This window comes from Lacerta agilis, chromosome 14, assembly GCF_009819535.1.
Source record: "Lacerta agilis isolate rLacAgi1 chromosome 14, rLacAgi1.pri, whole genome shotgun sequence".
In the NCBI taxonomy this organism is placed as follows: domain Eukaryota; kingdom Metazoa; phylum Chordata; class Lepidosauria; order Squamata; family Lacertidae; genus Lacerta; species Lacerta agilis.
This window is the reverse complement of record NC_046325.1, coordinates 22437273-22461540: the sequence shown is the minus strand read 5'-3', so window position 1 is coordinate 22461540 and position 24268 is coordinate 22437273. Positions and strand designations below refer to the sequence as shown.

At 39.1% G+C, this 24268-nt stretch overlaps 3 protein-coding genes across 3 annotated transcripts; 2 read left to right on the top strand and 1 right to left on the bottom strand.

Moving 5' to 3' along the window:
- Window positions 1-8043: 8043 nt before the first annotated feature.
- LOC117057699 (olfactory receptor 14A16-like) lies at window positions 8044-8979 on the top strand. Its single transcript, XM_033168540.1, has one exon. It carries the CDS (start codon window positions 8050-8052, stop codon window positions 8977-8979), a length of 930 nt encoding a protein of 309 aa, XP_033024431.1. The 5' UTR covers window positions 8044-8049.
- A 4692-nt stretch (window positions 8980-13671) lies between these two features.
- LOC117057698 (olfactory receptor 14A16-like) lies at window positions 13672-14607 on the top strand. The gene has a single exon (XM_033168539.1). The coding sequence runs from the start codon at window positions 13762-13764 to the stop codon at window positions 14605-14607; it is 846 nt and encodes a 281-aa protein (XP_033024430.1). The 5' UTR covers window positions 13672-13761.
- A 3904-nt stretch (window positions 14608-18511) lies between these two features.
- LOC117057697 (olfactory receptor 14C36-like) lies at window positions 18512-19429 on the bottom strand. The gene has a single exon (XM_033168538.1). The coding sequence runs from the start codon at window positions 19427-19429 to the stop codon at window positions 18512-18514; it is 918 nt and encodes a 305-aa protein (XP_033024429.1).
- Window positions 19430-24268: the final 4839 nt, after the last annotated feature.

Here is a 24268-nt window from a genome sequence, read left to right as displayed (position 1 = left end):
ACTAAAACAAAGCTCTTTTTTATTGCAAGCATTAGGGGAAAGATACCAGGTTAGTGTTGCGCATGGCAGCATCATTGTTAATATTCCAACTCACTCATAATGCTAAAATAAGAAATAAAAGTTCTGTACTGCTGCAAGAAATAACATGTGTCAGAAATTACACCTTCTGGGCCCAGTGGTGTGGGAAGTGGAATATAGCTGTTTCTGCAAAGGAACTCTGACCAAAAAGTGGGAGACAAACTTTCTGTGCCTCCAGGTTTGCCCCAATGCAATATAAATCTCCTTCAGGCTTGTTGTCCAAATGGAACATTTGGGAATGTAAGTGCTTGTCTGCAGTTCAGATCACCTCCTTTTCCACATCTTAAATGTGGAAAATATGGAATGAAGGTGACTCGGAAACTGCAATTAATCCAGAATGCGGCAGCTTGACTGGGGACTGGGAGTGGCCGCCGAGACCATATAACACCGGCCATGAAAGACCTACATTGGCTACATTGGCACAATTCAAAGTGTTGGTGTTGCCCTTTAAAGCCCCAAATGGCTTCGGCCCTGTATACCTGAAAGAGTGTCTCCACCTCCATCATTCAGCCCGGACATTGAGGTCCAGCGCCGAGGGCCTTCTGGCAGTTCCATCACTGCAAGAAGTGAAGTTACAGGTAACCTTCTTGGTAGTGGTTCCTGCCCTGTGGAACACCCTCCCATCAGATGTCAAGGAAATAAACAACTATCTGACTTTTAGAAGACATCTGAAGGCAGCCCTGTTTAGGGAAGTTTTTAATGTTTAATGCTGTATTGTGTTTTTAATATTCGGTTGGGAGCCGCCCAGAGTGACTGGGGAAACCCAGACAGATGGGCAGGATATCAATAATAAAAATTGTTGTTGTTGTTAAATACACTTTTTCACAACAAGTTCGTGAGGGGTTTAGAGGGTATGAAGGTGGTTCTGGTTCTGCTCTCTTAAACAAACAGATTTTCTGCCATGGATGAGGGAAGCTTCCATGCAGATAAGATAATGAATCCTGTCCTGTACCCAGTGTAGTAACGGTAGCTGTAAATTTTCTAATTTGTCTATTGCAACTTATATAATCAATATTGGAGTTCCCTGTGATGAGGGATCAATTGTTAAACCACTCTGGGCATGGTAGCTCCAGAAGAGGAATCCACACCTACCAAAGAAAATGGAAGATTTCATTCTTAGAAGATTTCATAATTGCAAATAATTTTGACAAGGCATTTTTCATATCCTTGTTTCGCATGCTGTAGATCACTGGGTTCAGCAGTGGTGGAACCACAGAATATATCACAGCAAAAGACAAATCTTGCTGTGATGTGGTACTATAGAGAGGACTTAGGTAAGCAAACCACCCAGTTAATAATAATGTGGAGATAACAATGAGATGAGGGAGGCAAGTTGAGAAGGCTTTTTGCCTTCCCTGCACAGAAGGTATTTTTAATACAGCACTGAAAATATAGACATAAGTTACAACAATGAAGAAGAGGCAACCTGATTCAATGAAAATAGTCAGCACGATAGCTCCAATTTCTGTTAGGTTCAAACCAGAGCAGGAGAGCTTTAGCAACTGTGGGATTTCACAGAAAAACTGATTGACAACATTGGAGCAGAAGGGGGTTGAAAAGGTGCCTCCAGTGTGTAACACAGCATAGAGAAGACCAGTGATCCATACACAGGCAATCATGTGGACACAGGCTTGCTTGTTCATCAGCTTCTCATATTGTAATGGGTTGCAAATGGCAACATACCGATCATATGCCATGACGGTCAGGAGAGAGACATCGGATACTAAAAAGAAGACAAATAAGAGAACTTGAGCAACACACCCAGAATAAGAAATGTGTCTGGTGTTCATGAGGGAATTAGCCATGGAATTGGGAACAATGACTGAAACAGATCCAAGGTCCTGTATGGCTAAGTTCATCAGAAATAAGTACATGGGGGTGTGCAGTCGGCGGTCGAAAGCTACTGCAGAAATGATGAGAAGGTTGCCTGCTACTGTTGCCAAGTACAAAACCAGGAATAGAAGGAAGTGGAAAATCTGCATTTCCCGAACCTCTGAAAACTCTTTGAGCAGGAACTCTGATACAAAAGATTGGTTTGCCATGGTTTTCACCTCAGGAAGGTGTGGGCTGCCTGTCGAAAGAAGCAGTCAACTGTTAAAATAATAGCACCGTGCTGTAAGAAGACAGGCTTCACTGCTTGGAAATTCCAATTTGTTATTACTGTGGTTGTTTTTATGCATGCAGAATTCATTCCAGTTTATTGCTGTTATTTTGAGACATTTGCCATGCTCTGAATCTGACAGCCAGGCATTGGCAAGGAGAAGAAAACAGGGAGAAAGAAAGAAAGAAAGAAAGAAAGAAAGAAAGAAAGAAAGAAAGAAAGAAAGAAGAAAGAAAGAAAGAAAGAAAGAAAGAAAGAAAGAAAGAAAGAAAGAAAGAAAGAAAGAAAGAAAGAAAGAAAAGTGTGGCAGAAGATGATAGAATAGGAGATAGCAGGGTTTACTCTGGGTTTGCTCTGAATAGGAATACCCATTAGCTCAACCACTACCTTATACACAATTGCTTTCATCTTTATCAGGAGTATATTTTGCATGAAACAAGGAGGCTATAATAGCAACAGGTGTGTGGACTATGCCAAGAATTTGAATGATATTTTATTACGGCCATTGGCCCATAGCGCACAATTTTCAAACAACATATATATACTTAGCCTTTCTACTTAGAACTTCGAGAGGACTTTAAAGTAACAGACTAAGCAGTAAATTTACAACATAAAACATCACCCCCTATTCATAAAATTATAAAAACATCAATTAAGGTATCACATAATTACATCATGAGTCATGATTTAAAAGGAATGTCCAATCTGCCCAGAAGTCCGTTTTTCTTCTTTTGGGATAGGACAGTGATCAGAAATCTGGCAACCATAAGTGATCTTGGAGGGTCTTCATCATTCAGTAGGTATCTCAGTTTGGCTTCGTTCAAGTCATCGGCAATTCCCTTTAAATGTGGAGCAAGAAACTTACTCCTGGACGATGAGTGAAGAGCACAATCAAAGATTATGTGATACAACGATTCTGGTGCTCTGCAATTACAGCCACATAAGAGCGATAAACTATGCCAAGAAATTGAGACCCTGACAGGGAAGCAGCTCTTCCTATCCTTATCAGAGTGGGGACACAGTAACACCATATTCCAGGTGTTAAGGGTTTATAAGGTCTGTTTTGCCATAGCTTTTTGATTCCAGCAAATACCATGATGGGGGAGTCATAGGTCCAAGTGTAGATCTATGAAACTCATGAGGCTTCAGCTTCAGGGCCCCTAATCCCAGAGAAGCTCCAGAAGAGACTTTATTCACACATATACAATTCTCTAATGTTCACACACACACACACACACACACCCCGCCGCCAATAACTTTGTAAAGTATAAGGCATAGGAAATATTTATCCACACCAGTGACTTTGACACATGAGATAATCCAGTAGAACAGTTTTAATCAAAATATGAGATGTAGTAGCAGGACCCAAAAAATATAGGTCTGCCACTGCATAGGTCCTTAATAAAGCTTTTTGAAGGCTCCAACTTTAGTTGTGTTTGAAAGACATGGTTCCTAAAGAGAGAGAGATTCTGTGTTCTCTATGATATTAGACACTTTGCTACTCATTGCAAAACATTGGCAGTGGAGGGGAAGAATTGCCTCACTAAAGTGGATGGTACGTCAAATTATAGGGATTTGCAACTTTAAGCAAACAGACCTAAATCTTTTGGGTAAAAAAGGGGAGAGAAAGAATGAATATGCATTGTTCAATAAATTTTGGAATAGTAAGTAAAGGCTGATAGGTTACAATACTTTTCCCCACTCCCTTCTGCCATTTATGAGAAAGAGAGAGAGAGAAAGTCAGGTTGTCCTCTAGATGTTGCTGGACAACAACTCCCTCCATCCCTGACTTAAGGAATGGAGCTGACCAAAGTTGGAGTCCAGCAACAGCTGCAGGGCCACCGGATCCTCACCACCAGTTTAATATTATGTAATTCAAGGTATGGTTATGATCTTCCTCAATTAAGGTGGATCTGAATTCTGCATGATTTATAAAATCCTTGTGTCTTTTTTAAAACGTTTATTAAATTTGTAAGGATATGTCTTCTCACTTGGTTATTTATTTATGAAAAGTTTAAACAAATCATTACAGTGGTACCTCAGGTTAAGTACACTTCAGGTTAAGTATGCTTCAAATTAAGAACTCCGCTTAAGAACAGAAATTGTGCTCTGGTGGCACACCATTAGCTAAAGTGGTGCTTCAGGTTAAGTATGCTTCAGGTTAAGAACGGAGCTCCAGAACGAATTAAGTACTTAACCCAAGGTACCACTGTATTTACTTATTTACTTAACTATTCTTTTTCCAGACTTATGTATGCTTCCTCCCTTCTCTTTGCTTGTCTTTTTTTAAGTGTTAAAATACTAATTGGCATTTTGTAATCTTTTTATATTTAAGAAAATGAAATTTAACAAAAAGAAAGGAAAGTACAGTAAATTCAAAACCAGCTCATTCCAAATTGCTGTGGTTACATTACAGATCACCTTGGATGTATGCCAAGATTCACACGTTGGTATAAGAATATTCCAGTGCTCATACACACAACTCATATAAGTACTCTGATATATGTCTGTATGCCATGTACATACATATCGATGAGGGGGAAAGATATTGTATTAAGTGGGGGGAAACAAAGTGTTTCTTTTTGGAGGGGAGGATTATATACCTTATTTTTTTAGGTGAGCAATTCAGAAACTATTAATGGAATTTATTCCTACCTTTTTTAAAGGAACCTGCCTTATACAGAATCAGACAACAAATACATCCACCCAAGTATTGTCTGTACTGATGGGCATCTGCTCTTCAAGATTTCACAGAAGTGTCTTCCCCAGCATTACCAGGAGGTGCCAGGTTCTGGTTTGGGGGCTTTTTGCCTGCAAAGCATGTCCTCTGTCAATGAGTCACAGCCCCTCCTCTTCCTTCTTCAGATATTTCTTTCAACTTCAGATGCCCTTCTCCTTCAGCACTGTTAGAGCTGTCTAGTCACCAATGAAACTATACAAATGTTCACCATCACTTTGGTATATGAAGGCAATATGAAATTGACAACATGCTAAGGAGGTTTATTAATATCTATCTTGTGTTCCTAGAGATTTACTCTCAGGAGTCCAACATAGCTCAGTAGCAGGGACATTAAGTGACTCTCTGGTCTGTATTTTTTACTAATGTAATTAGGACAAACTGGCTCTGTTTGTTTATCTTAGAATGTCAGGACACTGAAAGGAACGAAATCTATCCTTGCTCATGCATTTAGTCGAATTTATTTGCTAAGAACCATTGGTTATCACAAAAATATAGAACTTCAAATAGTATTAGGATACATTTTAGCATATCTGGTCCACAGGACATGGGAACTTTTGCATAATACATTGGGCTGCCATGACAGACATAGAAACTTTATATTTACGGTCGTACCTCGGAAGTCGAAAGGAATCCGTTCCGAAAGTTTGTTTGAACATTCAGAAACCAAGGTGTAGCTTCCGACTGGTTTCCGAATGCACAGGTGCACCAGAAACAATAGTGGAAGCCACACCAGATGTTTGGCTTCCAGAAAAAGGTAAAAAATCGGAACACTCACTTCCGGTTTCCGATTGTTTGGGAGATGGAATGTTCGGCTTCCAAGACATTTGGGATCCAAGATATGACTGTAGTGTGTTTATCCCCAGCCTCGAGTAAATAACAAATTCTCTCCCTACAATTCAAGAAGGAAACTCTTTAAAGAATTCCTCTCTGAAATATATTCCTAGGAGAATTATACAGGGAGCAGTACAGTAGATAATGAAGAATGCTGCACATGTTGACATTGGATTTCTCTACATCAAGAGTTTGGAACCTCTCTATTCAGCCCTCAGGAGTCTTCTTAGGCTATGTCTAATTATAAAGACACAGACTCAATGGCCTTGCTCCATACAATGGCCCCACTCCTGGACACATTCTTCACTCACTTTGTTCTGAGCCCTTCTTCAGTATTTTTGCCAAGCTGGAAATGTGTCACTGATCTGTGATAATGACTTTTGCCTGTCTGTATGACAAGGGTGTGTGAAGAAGCCATGGCTTCTGTATAACTGGAGTGCAGCCATTAAAATGTCTACATGGGGAAAGTTCTAAAGTTCTGGCATTGGCTTGTTATGTTACAAAGAGAACATCAAAGTTCAAATCATTTCCAATTAAAGCAAATCAAGAAGGTTATATGAGGGACCAAGAATGAGGGCTACTGGTGGAAGTTCAGAAATTTAAAGGTCTGTAGTTCAATGGCAGGGCATCTACTTTGCAAGTCAGGGTTCAATCCACATCCCCAGGTACAGCTGGGAAAGACCCCTACCTGAAATCCTGGTTAGCTGTTGCCAACAAAAATATTGCACTAGTTTGGTTTGAGTCAGTATAAGGCAGGTCTGCCCACGTTCCCAAATTTATCTTTGTTATCACCTGAATCCTGAAGCATATTGTTGTTTAAAAGCTAAATGTTTGACCTTTGTGGCCAAGTTCAGATATTTACTCAGAGTGAAAATCCCATTATGATAGTAGAAGCATAGTCCACTGCACCATAACTGTAATGTAATCTGTAATGAAGGTGCAGAATATGAATTTCCATACATATGAAATTCCTATGACATGCTTTCTCAAGGGGGAAGTATGACAATATCAGACAATATCAGACCTCTGCACATCAGGTCATAGAACATGCCCCCTACATCTCATACTAAAAATTGGAAAATGTTGTGTGTATATGATTATGCATGCCAAGAAGAACTTGAGTCTCATGAGTTCTCTGTCATTTTAATACACCTATATGTAGTCAACCTGTGCTAATTATATCAGCAAAACTACAGACTACAAAGTTATTTTTTCCTAGTGTATGCCTCAGTGTGTTTCCACTGCTGCATTGAACTCTTGAGAATAAGTCTCTGGGAACACAAACCATGTATATAAATTAGCCACTGTCCTATGGTGACATCTACTGTCGCCATAGAAAGAATTGTTCATTGCCATGAATGGTAAGGGACAAAGTACTCTAAAATGGTAGAGACGATACTGCTTCTGGAGCTGAAAGAAATCCATGAAGAAGAAAACTTGTAAGTTATTTATAGATATAACTTTAGAGAGTGGTTTCCGTGTGGCAGGGACACTTTGGGCAATTAGAGTAATGCATTCAAGCTAGGTCCACTATGCAGATAATCTCAATGTCAGCACCATACCTTGCCTCTAGCATGGAGACTTTCCCTGAATTGAATTGATAATGATGTAGTATTCCCATATGTCCAGAAAAACCTGGACATGTCCTCTTTTTGGGGGGGCAACATGCCACCCAGGTGGATTTTTACATTTTGATGGAAATATCTGGGTTTTTTGCTTGGGCTTGGACTTGCCCTCAGGTCTGGGAAGCTTGGGCCTGGGCGGCTTCTGCTCCTCAATTTATCACAGGTTCAGAACCTGCAGATTCTACATTTTATTGTTGCCAATTTTGTACATGGCAATTCTATCAAGCATTTTTCTCTTTTTGTGGAAACCCTGTCCTGTTAGCTGCATGTTGCTTTGGGCCAGCTGAGGTGAACAGGACTTTCTGTTGTGTGTGCACATACATGTCAGTTCCCATGTCATGGCCTTGGCCATGCCTCTATGTGGCCTCTTTCTCCTTTTCTATTTTTTTTATTAAACATACTCATGAATGATCAATCTGTAAGCCCAACAAATCCACCTAACTGGACCAAAGTCTAAATTTTTTTATTTGGGTCGGGATTCAGCCAAATCTAATGTATTAGTCTTCTAGGGTGACAATTATTGCTTTACTGTTTCCACGTGTGTGAAATTCTGTGAACAAGGAGATTTCGGTGAATACAAGAACATGTTTTTTTTTTTTTTTAAAGGACCTTGGCCATAACTATTTAGTTTTAATTTTCCTCCTTCCTTTTACAGGCCTTCTAAAAAGTGCAAAATGTTCAATACCACCACGGTGACTGACTTTGTGCTCCTCGAATTTTCAAAGGCTTGGGAACTGCAAATTCTGCACTTCATTATATTTCTAGTATTGTACTTGGCAAGCTTAATGGGGAACCTTTTCATAATTTCTGCAGTAGCTTCTGATCACCACTTGCACAGACCGATGTATTTCTTTATGATGAACTTGGCTATTCAGGACCTTGGACAAGTTTCAGTTATTGTTCCCAAATCCATGGCCAACTCCCTCTTAAATACTAGGCAAATTTCTTATTCTGGATGTGTAGCTCAGATCCTTTTGTTCAACTTCTTTATATCATCCAACTTCTTCCTTCTCACACTCATGGCTTATGATCGGTATGTTGCCATCTGCAATCCATTGTACTATGAGATGGTGATGAACAAGCAAGCCTACATACAAGCAGTGGCTTGTGTGTGGATCAGTGGTTTTCTCCATGCAGTGCTACATACCAGCAGCACCTTTGCAACCCCATTTTGCTCCAATGTTGTCAATCAGTTCTTCTGTGAAATTCCACAGTTACTGAAGCTTGCATGCTCAGATTTATACCTAATTGAAATTGGAGCTGTTGTGCTGAGCTTTATCATAGGGCTAGGCTGTTTTACCTTCATCATTGTAACTTATGTGCATATTTTCTATGCAGTGTTGAGAATTCCCTCTGTGCAGGGAAGGCAAAAGGCTTACTCAACTTGCATTCCTCACCTCACTGTCATCTTCACGCTATTCTTTACTGGATTCTTTGCCTACCTGCGGTCTACCTCTGTTCTGAATTTGGTATTTACTGTGGTATATTCAATGGTTCCACCCATGCTGAATCCAGTGATTTATAGTATGAGAAACAAAGAGATCAAAGCTGCCATGTCAAAGTTATTAGGTTTTAGTCAAAGTACACCATCAAGTCTTTTTTAATTGTATGTGTTTAAGCCTTCATCTCAACAGTGATGCACAATGATTTCTAATAAATTTATTACATTTTTATCCTCCCCCCTTTTTTTCTTTATTCAAAATGGACTTCATGTCAATATTCCAAGTAATGCAAAATGTCAAATTCATTATGAAACAACAAACCAACAATACAATAACATTAAGAGGAACAAAACCATTCAACCTGTTTAAAAATACCCCAATCTAAAAATGGGTTAACCTTGCTCCAAAAAAGATTACAGTGTTGGTGCTTAGTTGGTGCTCCCTGTCTTGGAGGGGAGGAATTCCACATTTGGGGCAACACCCCAGACAAGACCCTCTCTTTTGTACACACAAGACATTCTTTTCCTAATGTTGGAACACAAAGGCAGGCTTCCTCTTGACAGTCTTAATACATGAACAGGAGGAAGTCAAAGTCTTACATTTTTAAAAGTGCTTTCTCTGAAGGGTGACTGAGCCATTTTATATTGTAGACTATACGGAATGTATGTCATTTGATGCTTTTATGTGCACCATTTTCTCAATCTAACTCATTATCTTGGAAGTAGCATTTATGTCACCACTGAAAATAAATGGATTACTGAATATCCCTCCCACCCTTACTAATATAGTTAGAGCTTGATGTTCTGTTTTGGAATAGTCCATCACCAAATTGGAATAACAAAGCTCCTTCTGTCCTCTCCCAAGCAAAATATATTAAACAACTTCCTCATTCTTTTCTAATCACTGAAAACAAAAATATAGCCTACTTCCTCATACTGCTCCTTCTCTGCTGAAATAACCATGGGTCATAGGGAAGGGTAATTGGGCTCAGAAGAACCCAGCTTTTCACCTTATGCTTTCCTGCTCAGAAGAACAGGGTAGCTGGATGGGAAAGAGAAGAGTTTGAACAAATACGAGATCTCCATATTACAAACCAGGGAGGGAAATGGGAGGAGATATCGGCTTTCCCCCAAATCATTCCTTCATCCGTCATAATCCTTTCTTTGTTTAACTAACTAAATCAGTGGTAGGTTGTGGAAGGCAGCAGTGGCATACTGCATTCATCAGGACAAGAAAAGATGGTGGCAAGGTTGGGGAGCTCCAGGGCAGGGGCAGACACAGAGCTGCTTGTGAACCTGTGAGACCATTACCACCAACTCCAGGCTTCCACATTCTCACTGGTACCACCTTACCCCATCCCACTGAGAGCAACACCACCTCTAGAAAGATGCTACTGCCTCTGACCTACAAATGTTCAGTGTTTCAAGGGGGAAACACTGCAATACTCAGACTTCTATGATTCATGTCATAGGACATATTCCTACATTTCATATTAAAAAATGTAAAATGGCAATCATATGGGGAGGGGTCACAAGTTCTGTCATTCCAATGCCCCTACATAGAACAAGTGTCTGCAAATCATATAGGCAGAACCACAGACCACAAAGTTATTTTTTCCACTACATGTCCCTAGAGCTGTTCAACTGAACCCTTGAGAATAAGTCTCCAGCAATGCAAAATGTGTATAAATTAGTTACTGCCACCATAGAAAGAATTGTTTATTATCATGACTGGTGAGTGGCACAGTACTCTAAAATCCGAGAGAAGATTCTGCATCTGGAACTAGAAGAATTCCACAAAGAGAAAGAATTGTAAGTTATTTATAGATATAACTTTAGAGATAGATTTTTTTGTGACAGGGAGGCTCAGGGCAATTTTCACAATGCGTGCAAGCTACTTATAACTTGGATCACTCCTACTATGCAGACAGTTTCAAAATGAGCACAATATTTGATTCTTCTGCATAGATATTTCCATGTATTAATAATGATGCACATTAGTGAGTGGTGTTTATGCTACTAGCATTACGTATGATGTGTATTCCTCCTCCCCAATCACCTAGTGTATTTCTTCTTCTTCTTCTTCTTCTTCTTCTTCTTCTTCTTCTTCTTCTTCTTCTTCTTCTTCTCCGCATAAGAGCCAATTTAAACACAATCCTAAGCATGCAAGGGCTTTAGAAGGTTATTAATGTGTTCCATGAGGGCCAGCCTCACATCTAAATGGTTCTTTAATCAGTTTTGGTTTTTGTGTGTGCAGTGGACAAATGAAGCTGCCTTGCTTTAAGTCATTCCATCCAGCCCAATTTTGTTGACTCTGAGTATCAGCATCTTCTTACGGTCTTCCCAGGGACTTTCAGCGGACACCTTAACCATCATCTGTTACTTGAACATTTAAATAGAGATCCCTGGGGTTGAGGATCATGCACAGGATACCTGGTTAAATTTCTGGCATCTCCAGGTAATGCTGACAAGGTGTTCTATCTGAAATCCTGCAGAGCCACTGCCAATCAATGTGGATGACACTGAGCTAGATGCACCAATGGTCTGAATTGATGTAAGGAATCCTCCTATGTCCCTTTGTTCTCCCACTAAGTGACAACTCCTTCCCATTACTTTGTCCACTACAACAACTTCTTTCACGGTGATATGTAATTGCTGCTATGTGAATGTTGTGTATATAAGTGTTGATTCCTGGATTAAGAGCTCTTTGAACATGTTGAAATGCCATGTGAAACAGTACAACCTTTCTACACACCAAACACCTCCTTTAAATGTCTTCTCTTTTTCCTTTCTATGTGCTTTTTTGTTTCATCCCTCTTTGTGTCACTAATGATACTGTTTTAGACTGAAATGCATCTTAGCTTTTCAGCTGTTTTCTTTCCCAGTTCAACTGGAAACACCTATCAGAAAGGGGAAAGAACTTATCTCACTTTTTTTTAAAGTTTTCAAAGTTCTTGAGTTTTACTTTACTGTAATGACACTAAGGTTAGTGATACTATATGATGGGTACAATGGGTGCAAATAAAACCAGCTTTATTTTATTTAAATATTTCATAACCCACACTTCAATAAGAATAAATCTATAGTTGGGTACAATATAATAAACATAATAACAAACAAATAATATAAAACAAGTAAAATGTTAAAACAGCATTGACAACAAAACGTATGAATCCAATGGGACAAGCATATCCATCTCCACCAATCACAGGATTATCAGAAGCCTAGGCAGAAAAACACATTTTTGACTGCAGCCCAACATGAGAAGCGAAGGCATTAAACAATCAATTTTATTACTCTTTCTGTTGTTTTGCACCCATCAGTGCTTTATACCGATACACTATTCATTTTGATTCAGTGGATTTCTCCCAACAAGCATATTCTGAGAACGAAGACAATGTATATTTTTATCACTTGGATAAGTTGATTAGTTCCCTCCACTGAACTGAATGGAACCACTTTTGGAAGGAAAACACCAGAGCTTTCTTGTCCAAAGCTATTGCTAGATGAATAATTATTGTCCATCTCTCATTTCGTAGACTGGACATATGATGATATATATTCTTATTATAAAACTAAGGATGAACAATTTGATTCAAGTTTCTTCCCCTGATGCATTTACTGCTTGTGCGTCAAGGCCCTGGAACACCCCCTCTCCCCAGAATAATAAAGACACATTGACACAAATATTTTAGTTTAAATGTTAATGGGCAAATTTAGGCCACAACTTTATTGAATACAGAATGTGAGTGGTATTGGCTTAGGCATTGGCAAAGCTATATCTGACTCCTGCCTGCCTGCAGGGAATCTAGAAGGGTAAACCACCAAATGAGGGAGCTCTGTCAATGGCAACCAACTGAAGCTCACCCCGGGGTTCCTGTGTTCCTGGCATGGCCCTAGCCCCTCAAGCAGACTTCGGACAAGATCCAGACCCTTGGATTCCTCTAATGGAATACCCTTGTACCTAGAGGGGCAGGTGATGGCTGCCCCTCCCCTCCCCGGCATCTCACTAAGCCAATGCCTAACCGCAAAACCTTACAAAGTTGTGGTGATTGCTAAGAGGTAGGCGAAAACCAAATGGCCAGTGCCAATCTGCAAAGTGGAAAAAATTAATACCCAGCCCCTGTTCCAAAACAGATGACCAACCAAAGTCCAGAGGAAGGCCAAAAGAAAACCTAAGAAAGGGTAGGTGGGTGGGTGTTCGGTGACACAAAGCCAGGTAAGGCCCCAACAACACACTGCTGCTTATATAGCCCCCCCATCAAACAACCTCTCCCTAATTGGCCAACAGGCCCTGGTGTGATCGTGGGTCTGTCTCAGGCACAGGACTCAAACCCCCCCTCACAGGTGGAGGGGGGAGTATACCAAGGCCCACACACAACGTGTACCCTCAATTTAGGAGAATCTGATTTATGTAATAATTTATTGGTCTTTTGATCTGTTCTTCTCTTTAATGCTTCCTTTTTCCAGTGTCTAAATAAATCATAGTTCTACTACACGTGTTTGAATAAATGAATAAAGACTGGATAAAAGAAAGAAAGTGCTTTGCATATGTTGCTCCTAATAATCTACTGTTTGAAATATTGGAGGCACTAGCTGCTGCAGCAACAGTGTGATTGTTTATAGAATGAAACGCCAGTCTTGACCTTGGTAGCTCAATTTCTTCTTCTTCTTCTTCTTCCTCTGACCTGAAGCACAAAACAAGAACAGAGTGCGAAGGCTGGAAGCAAAATCATCATAATTTGAATTATTGAAACAGACATTGTTAGCAGAGTAGATCATAATTGTTATAATTTCCATTATGTTTTCTTCTGCAGAAATTATGCAACAGACTGTTGAGGGCAAACAATGGAACACAACCTCAGTGACTGAATTTCTACTCCTGGAATTTTCTGAGATTCGTGAGCTGCAGATTCTACACTTTATTGGGTTCTTGGTTTTGTACATGGCAATTATATCAGGGAATCTTCTCATCATTTGCACAATAGCTATTGACCATCACCTTCACACTCCCATGTACTTCTTTCTGATGAACTTGGCCATGCAGGACATTGGTTCTATTTCAGTTATTATCCCCAAATCCATAGCCAATTCTATCTTAAATACTAGACAAATTTCTTATTCTGGATGTGTTGCTCAAGTACTCTTCTTTTTCTTTTTTTTATCATCTGATTTCTCCCTTCTTACACTCATGGCTTACGATCGGTATGTTGCCATCTGCAATCCATTGCACTATGAGATGGTGATGAACAAGCAAGCCTGCATACAAATGCTGGCATGTGTGTGGACTAGTGGTCTTCTCCATGCAGTATTACACACCAGCTGCACCTTTGCAACCCCATTTTGCTCCAATGTTGTCAATCAGTTCTTCTGCGAAATTCCACATTTACTGAAGCTTGCATGCTCAGATTTATACCTGGTGGAAATTGGCATGGTTATGTTGAGCATTATCATAGGGCTAGGCTGTTTTACCTTCATCATTGTAACTTATGTGCAGATTTTCTCTGCTGTGTTGAGAATTCCCTCTGCGGAGGGAAGGCAAAAGGCTTACTCAACTTGCATTCCTCACCTCATTGTCATCTCCACATTATTATTTACTGGATTCTTTGCCTACCTGAGGCCTACATCAAACACCCCTTCTGATCAGGATCTGGTATTTACCGTGGTATATTCTATGGTCCCACCCATGCTGAATCCAGTGATTTATAGTATGAGAAACAAGGAGATCAAGGCTGCCATGTCAAAGCTATTAGGGTTTAGCCAAAACACATCATCTAGTTTTCTTCTTTAATTGTGTTTGTACCCTCAGGTCTTTGCCTTTATCTAAGCAATGGTGCACCATACACCACATTTATTATATTTTATCCATCACTTCCATTAAAAAAAAATCAGTAATTTAGGAAAGTATTGAGATAAATGTAAAATGTGGTGGCAATAACAGGGTTCCCATTAAAGGGGTCTCAGGGGGAGGCATTGACCATACACCCAGGGTCGTCACTGCCCTCCCCTTCCAGCGGCAGCGAACATAGAGGGGTGGGGTATCTGCTTGAACATATGTTCTCCAGACTAGCCCACTTCCCAATCATGCTGGATAACCCTGAAGTTACCCAGAACCCCAGCTGGGGGGCTGGGAAGGATAAACGCCCAATGCCTGAGCCTACATCTGATTATTAATAAAGTTGTGGCCAATTTAATCCCATAGAACGTTGTCATGAGTAGTTATTTCCCTCAGGGGCAGCCCCGGGGTACGGGGGACTTCGCCTGACTGCGCAATGTTTTATTATGCTTTTATATATGTTGGAAGCTGCCTAGAGGCTGAGGCAACCCAGTCAGATGGGCAGCATATAAATAAACTTATTATTTATTACTACTACTACTTCAATAAACACAAGGTGCCACTTTATTGATGGCAGTTGCTTGAGTGTTGACAAGTTCCACTTGTCCATGGAATACATTGATGGCACACTTTAAAAATAATAATGGCATACATCATAATAATATAGACGGTGATAACAAACGTTCCGACAGTGTGAATCTGCTGTATCAACTTTATTTATACAAGCAAGGTTAACAGTGAACTGGGGGTGTATTCTGATAAAGAAAAGGCATTACTGTTTATTTATTTAAAATACTGATATCCTGTTATCCAAACAACCTGCAATAAAATTTAATCAACAGCGATGAAAACATGGATACATTAACAAAAATAAAACAAGGAGCTCAGTGTGAAATGAATCACAGGTGGATTAGGGTAAACCCCCAGCAAGGATACCTGTGAAATCTCATAGGAAATATAATTCCAATGCTGGGGAGCCACCATGGAGCAGGCCAGTGGCATGCAGTCATTGGACTAAGGGGACTGGGGTGGAATCTACACACATATAAAAACCATTCTGAAAATGCTGTTTAAAAGCGTTTTTTAAAATTACACTGAATTTTCCATAAGGCTCACCATCTAGTGTCACATTGTATATTGCTCTTAAAGCACACCTAAAATGTTTTATTTGTAGCTGTATAGCTGAGTCCTAGGCTAGTCGTCCCCTAGATGTTCCCCTGGGGCCTCCTTCCTGAAGCCCAGGAAGCTTTTGCCTGGATTTGGGAGTTAGCTGCGAGGCTCCAATGGGTCCAAGATCCATCCTGCCATCTCCCCAAAGCTTATCCGGCTTTTGGAAGGAGGCAGGGGGGTTCCAGCATCCTGTAAGATCTCTAGCACCTCCTTCGAAAAGCCCGGGAAGCTTCTGCCCAGCTTAGGGAGGGAGATGCGATGCTTACGTGTGCAACACCAGGACACCACAATGTCACACTCATGACATTGACCCCCATGTCCCTCACAAGTTAACGCCTATGGCCCTAACTGTTCCCCTATGAAAAATTTAACTGCATGCCACTGGAGCAGGCCCAGCCACATGTCCCCCAGTGATGGGACACTAATAAGTGTCTCTCTGTAAGATATCACCTACCAGGCAGGGCTCTACAATATTTCAGCTTTTCAGAACAAATTTGGGAACAGTGCCATACAAGTGTTTAAGATTTTTTTTCCAATATAAACTTTATTTTATTCCAACATATTACAAATTATTTCTTTTTAAAAAAGGAGCACATTGCTAAGAAAAAGAAAAAGTAACCACTTTACATATCCAATCAAGTTACAAACTGCTTATCAAAGCATATTACACTTTACAAAGTGTCAAATTCTTTTCGCTTAGCTCCTCTCCCCTTCCCTCCTATCACTGCGTTCCCTCCCTCCCTCCCCCCCATCTTGACTTCTCAGCTTACCCATCACTGCCTAATTGTCCGTCTTTCCTCTATCCGCATGATCTTTCCTTTATTCATAGTCTAATAATCTCAGTTGTTTGGGTCTTTACTAATCTGCCAGTAGGATGGCTTTTCCTGCCTGTGAGTTAAAATAATCCTTTAATGATTTCCAATTTTCCTCTCTTTCTAAATTACTTGTTCCTTTTAACTCTTCATATTTTAGCGCCAAATTATAATATGTTAACATTTTTAGTTGCCAATCCTCCTTTTCTGGTATAATTTGTGTTTTCCAATTCTTTGCTATTAGTAGCCTCGCTGAGACCGTGGCGTACATGACTATCTTTCTATCTTTTGGCTGGAATTCATTACCCACCATTCCTAATAAAAAGGTCTCCATACTCTTCTTGAAGGGATATCTAATTATTTTTTTCATCTCTATGTACACCCTCTCCCAGAATACTTTGATCTCCTTGCAAAACCACCACATATGTAGGTAGGTCCCTACCTCATTCTTGCATCTCCAGCATTGGTTGGTTACGTTTTTATACATTTTAGCTAACTTGACAGGTGTCAAGTGCCATCTATATTGCATTTTTAGAAGATTCTCTTTGATATCGTAATTTGGGGTCAGTTTGCTATCCCTTTTCCATAGGTTTTCCCATTTCTCCAACCTGATTGGCTTTCCCACGTCCTGCCCCCATCGTATCATCGCTTCTTTGACTTGTTCATCCTCTGTTTCCCATTTTAATAATATGTGATATAAATTTTTTATGTAATCCTTTTCCTTGTCTAATAATATTTCTTCTAGTTTCGATTTTCCTTTCTCAAAGCCAATTTTTTTTATCTTCCTGAAGTCTCTGATTTAACTGAAAATATTGAAGCCAGCTGGTTAAAAAAGTTTTAATTAAGTTATAATCTTTTAGTTTCAATTCGCCATTTACTTCCTCCAAAATATCTTTGTAAGTGGGCCAGTTGGTTTCCATATTTCTCCTTTTGGATGATACGATCTCCAGGGGGGAAAGCCACCAAGGTGTTTTCATCTCAAAGAATCTTCTATATTTAGACCAAACTGTAAACAATGATTTTCTGATGATATTAAACATAAATACATTTTGTTTGTTGATTTTTTCTTTCATGAGGTACCAATGCCAGCCGAACCCTAATCCATCGCTCTCTAAGTCTAATAAGTCATTATTCTTTAGCTCAATCCAGTCTTTAATCCAGTATATTGCAGCCGCGTCGTGATATAGCTCTAAGTCCGGCAGCCCGAACCCACCTCTTTCCCTTTGGTCAATTAAGATTTTGTATTTAATTCGCGGTTTTTTACCATTCCAAACAAACCTGGATATGTCTTTCTTCCATTCCTTAAAGTGGCCTGAGCCTCCTAGCAGTGGTAGGTTTTGAAATAAGTAATTCATTTTAGATAATACTCCCATTTTGATCAATGAGATTCTGCCTAATAGCGAGATTTTTAATTTCGGCCATAAATCCAATTTTTTCTTTATCTCTTTCCACTTTTCCCCATAATTTTCTTTTACCAGATCTAGATTATTAATCGAAATTTGGATGCCCAAATACTTTAACTTTCTGGAAATTTTTATCCCGGTTAATCCTTCTAATTCTCTTTTATCTCTTTCTTCCAAATTTTTAACTAGCATTTCAGTTTTATCATAATTTATTTTCAAGCCTGCCAATTTGCCATACTCTTTTATTACTTGTAATATATTCGGAATGCTATGCAGAGGATCTTCCGTGGTTATGATTACATCGTCGGCAAAGGCTTTGATCTTATGCCTCTTCTTTCCTATCACCACTCCCTTTATACTTTCATTCTCCCTTATATTCCTTAGTAGGACTTCTAGTACGATTATAAAAAGGAGTGGTGATAGGGGGCAGCCTTGCCGTGTCCCTCTCGTTATGTCGATGTTTTCTGCCCCCTATCACAAGTGTTTAAGATTCAATAGCTTCTGCAATGCAGTCTGAATCTCTTTGTTTCTCAAGCTATAGATGAAGGGATTTAATAAAGAAGGAAGTATAGCATATATCACAGCAAAGACTAGATCCAGGTCAGGTGACATATTACTGTGTGGTATTGCATAAACAAAGGTTGAAGAGAACAGAAACAGAGAGACAACAAGGAGGTGGGGCAGGCAAGTGGAGACGGCCTTATGCTGTCCCTGTTTGGAAGGGATTTTGAGGACTGTAGTGAAGATCCACACATAAGTTTTAATAATGAAGATGAAGCATCCCAGTACTGCAATATAACTAAATACCATAAATCCAACTTCAACTAGGTATAAGTCAGAGCAAGACAATTTCATTAATTTGGGGACTTCACAGAAGAATTGATCAACAATATTGGAACAGAAGTTCATTGAAAATGTGCCAGCTGTGTGTAACGCAGAATACAGAATGCTAGTAATCCATGCAATGGTTGTCATCTGAATGCAGGCTTCTTTGTTCATGATTAGTTCATATTGCAGTGGATTGCAAATAGCAACATACCGGTCATGTGACATTATTGTTAAGATAGCAAAATCAAAGCATTCAAAGACTAAAAAGAAGAAAATTTGAGAAACACATTCAAAATAGGAAATGCGAGTGCTGTTCATGAGTAAGTTAAACATTGATTTGGGTAGAGTGACAGAAACTGAGCCAATATCAGAAATGGCCAAGTTCATTAGGAAGAAGTACATTGGTATATGCAGACGATGGTCAAGAGCTATCACAAAAATGATCAAAAGATTCTCCAGTATGATTATTAAGTATAATGCTAGGAACAGAAAGAAGTGTAAGACCTGCAGCTCTCGGACATGAGAAAATTCCAGAAGCAGGAATCCAGAAGTCAGATTAGACATTCTGTATGTGAAAACAATGGTGTATTACCTGAAAGAAAGAAAGAGAGAGAGAGAGAGAGAGAGAGATTTAATGATTGTATGCAGAGCAATTACAGTCATGCTGATTAATGTAATGGAAAGTGCTACAAGCCACTGGTAAGATACGCATTCCATGAAGGGAGAAGGAGTGTGATATCATTTGACCAGCATCACAATTTTTCTTCATTAAGTGCGACTCCCTTACCTGCTCTTTGAAAGCATCATTTCTTCACACACAAACACCTTGGATGGTTGAACTATATACATCATGGAAAGGTTTGTCATGGTATTATCCAGAATAGCAGTGCTTCATTTACCTGTCCTGCTTCCAATGTAATATATGTCATCAGATGCCAGTCATACCGTTCTGAATTCTACATTGGACAAACAGGCCAGTCTCTGCACAGAATAATAAATGGGCTTCAAAGGCTGAATATAACATGAAAACTCCATATTACATTCCAGCAAGAGGTTTGTTGACTGAATTAGAACAGTGGACTTTTAACATACTGCATGCCTTAAACAAATTACCAATTCAGGAGGTTTTTATTATTATCAGAAACTGTTCTGTGAATTGCCACCAATATAATATAAGAGTGGCTGGGGAGACTCAGCCAGATGGGCGGGGTACAAATAATAAATTATTATTATTATAAATTTCATTATTTGCACTTACTGCATTTCATATTCCACTGACCATACTGCTTGCAATCCCTCCTCCCACAAAAAGATATTCCCTAATAAATTTGTTAGTCTTTCAGGTGTCACAAGAATGATGATTTTGCTTGAAAATGTGAAGATAAAATGTGCCTTTTGAGTCTCTTATATACTATATGTTTGATTATGCATTAACTACAAATATAAGCCACTACCAAATTTAGATATGGCTATGAGCAAATGCTAGAAGGGGAAATAGGATAATAGGAATAAGAAGGATGAGAAGAAAGGGGGATGAGAAAATGTTTACTTACTCTTCCTCAAAAGTATTGTCTGCATAAGATACATTTTCTCTCCCATCTACTTTTGCATCAAAGAAATGTTTGCCTTTTTCTGCTCACTGTTCATTGTTTATTTGAAATGGGGTCTTCTGTGTGTCTGTCAATGTGTCTCTAAAGGGGTTTTCATTTGGTTGTGGGATGGGATTTATGTTTTTGTTTGCTTTGGTTTTCTTGGTAATCACAGCACCCTTAGAAATTCATGGGACTGGACTCGGAAAGAGTATCGTTTGAGCTTAATACAGTATGGTAGCACTTGAAAATAGAAACTGCAAAAGGTGATTGCACCATGAAGCTACTAAATTGCAATTCATCAAGAGGTATATTGTTATCACTTCTGGACTGAATTGTTACAATTGATTTTTTAATAACAAAACATGTATTTTTTCATAATATATGTTGCAAAACTGTGAACACTTAACTGGGAATGAGTCCCACTAAATTTAATGAGACATACTTTGAGCGTAGGATTTTACTATTAAATGGTTAAAAATGGATGTACTCACATTATTGAAATAACCATCACTGCTTCCAGGCAGAAATCTCCTATCAGCTCAAATGCAGTAGTTTTCAAAGGAGAGATTCTAGTCGTTTAGAAAAAAGACTTTGAAGTATTATGTTGCATATATGAGATTGAACTTTATCTTGTCACAACAATGTTTCAATGGGCAGACAAGTCATGTAGTTCACCCAGTTCTTTGATTTTTCTTAATTCTTTCTTTGAAACTTCGCTCTCTGTGTGTATCTACCAACACTGAGGTTTTTCTGCTGTGGGAAGGAATTTATATTTCTCTTTTCTTTGGGTTCTTTGAGACATGCTCCCAGGAGCCCAGTGCGCCTGATCAGAAAAGTGTGTTGATTCCCGCCCCCCCCCCCTTCGGCTTCTTTTTGTTTGTTTCCTAAGTAACCTAAATAGAGGATTATCTCAAATAAGGCAATAGGGATGTTAATGTCTTTAATTAATTCTATTTTTTCCCTTGATGTTCAGGTTAAGCTTAAATTGCAAATACTATACCTGCAAAGAGTTGTTCCATATTGCCTTTTACAGCTGTTCCCTCCAGAGAAAACAGAACATTGTTGAGAGGCTGGCTCAACAAAACATTTTGCAGATGCAGTAGGTGGTGGCTGTTCATGTTTCTATGTTACAAAGGGTTGTAAGTTTTAGTTCCTGAATGTTAATCTGCTTGACAGAACTGTTGAGGAGCTGAGCCAGCACAAAAGGCCGTGCTTCAGTGAATGGGTTTTTTGGTGACACAACCTGAAACAAGGGCATAACAAGGGGGCGGGGCGGGCCGCTCCGGGTTCCATGTTGCATTGGGTGACAAATTATCGAGGACCATTTTTTTTTAATTTTTTTTTGAAAATGCGTGCTCTGAAGGTCTTATCTTACTATACTAGGGATTATATAGGTATATATGAAATTTCATGCATATCGGTTTATATCCTGACCCTCCTCCACCAAAAAAGCTGTTCACTTGGCTGTTTTCCTATGTCATGATGGTTGAAATTTCAGTTTAGAAAAAACTTACTGTTCCCAACCCTAGCCCTGTGGAAAGCCATCTAATTCATTTGATTTTGAGACGTTTTTGGGAGGTAATTTAATTATTGTTTGATTTTATACCAATGTTATGTATCTGATGTTAGCCACCTGGAGCACGACTTTGGCTGGGGAGGATGGGATATAAATAAAAGGTTTTTTTATTATTACTTGTTATTATTTCTTTGTAAGAAAATATGATATAGCATAAAACCATTTTTGCGGGGGGGGGGGATCAATGGGGGGTGGCCAGAAATTTTCCACACCGGGTACTACCTGACCTTCCCATGCCTGGGGGGGGGGGGCAAAAAATCTTTTGCCTTCAGGTACCAATTTACCTTGCTATGCCCCTGACCTGAAACACATAACCTCAGGATGACAGTGCTCTTTTAAATTAATTTTTTGACACTTATGTAAATTTCATCATTCATGTAAAATGAACAAATGGATGAATTTACTGCTGTTTTATGTCATTTACACCTGTAAAAGTTCTTTGCTGGGAATCCCTTCAGAGACCCTTAATAATAAAAAATATTTTCTGGACAGAAGTATTGAATATTGCACAAACAAGTATGGGCTATGATATCCCAAGAAACCCTTAAATAACTCATTTTTTATACTTATGACATGTAAAAAGGATAGCAAGCTGGCTAGGGCCATTACCTTAACAAAGAGATTGGTCTGACCATTTCAGCAGTTCCTTCTCCTACAAACTCCAATCTTAGAGGTCCAAAATCAGATGTGTTATCACTGTGGTAGTAATCATGAATCTGAAGCCATTCCTATCCATATTAAATCTCAAAAAGAAAGTTTGGCATTGTGTTTTCTAGTGCTTTGTGGGAGAACAATATGAATCCTCAGTATAATCTTCCAATTCAAAATTTAAAAGAAACACAAAATGGAAATGGGTGGCTAATCCTTAGTGTTGTTGTTGTTGTTGTTGTTGTTGTTGTTGTTGTTGTTGTTGTTGTTGTTCAAGCACTTGAGAGACTTCAATAAGCACAAGGTGACAGTGTAGTCTGATGTTATTCCTTTTCAGGAGCATGAAAAAATGATTGCACCACCTTAACCTTTTGCATTTAGTTTACTAATTAATATAATGTGACTTAACATGAGAAAAAGGCATGCCATTGCTGTATTCAGGTTTTTTTGTTTTAAATAAAAATAGGAGCCATATGTATCATGCCCCCACAAACACCACTACCCTGCTGCCCCTGCCCCTTGTCACTCACCTGTTTCCTTCCTCCCCCCCCCCCTTGTACCTTTGCAACTTCTTCCACCACTGCTTCTCATGGCTGCAGGCATAGCCTCCTGGAGGTGATTTGGCGTGACGCTTACCAGAGCCGAAGTACCTCTCAAGAATATGCCTGCTATTCATAAAAAGGTAGTGCCGGAGCTTATTCTGGCCTATGGTTTTCCTTCTACTAGGGTGATGTGGCCTCCAGCTGAAGAGGGGGAGCCTCCTGCCTCCTTCTGCAAGCATGAATCACTATCTCCTTATGTCAATTCAATGGACTGTAGTGCCTTCTCCTATGGAATCCATTCATAGAGATACAACATAATGGGCTTATAAGGGGGAACCAAATATTCAAAGCAAATCCTTTAATCCTATAACAATATTAGTCTGTATCCATCTTTCCATCTATACACAAACACACACACACACAAAAACAATTTGACATGGATAGCTGTGTAGCTTCTTATTTCTAATAACCAGCCTGTGCATTTATTTACTTCTGTCTGTGGAAAAGATGGACTTCATTAGTTCAAAAGGTATATTGGCAAGGGGAAATGGAATGAATGAACCAAATGTTCTGTTCCTTGGTACTTTATATTCAGAATAAATATCTCACATGAATATATTGTTTCACTAAAAATGTTGTTTCACTCAAATTTGGGGTAAATTAAATCTTTATCACTTGAGCCACATAGTATCAACAAATCAAAATATGTTAAGTCCTGTCTTCATGTTTACAGTGCGTATATAGTTAAAATTTAAAGAGTCTTTTTCTAAATAACAGCAACCAAAAAACAAAAAAAACAAAAACTAGTTTCCACAAAGCAACTTTCATATTTCATGGTATAAATTTCCAGATTCAGCAAATATGCAGGGAAATTCACATTCATTTTCAAGCTATAATCCTTTAAAAAAAATGTAGCCACAAGCCATGCTGGCTGGAACTGTTGGTAGTCCTGCATAAAAGGCAGCATTGCCAAAATAATATGGGTAGAGAACAACATTTATTTATTTTTTTAACAAGCAAGGTTAACAATCTGGTAAAGGTGTAT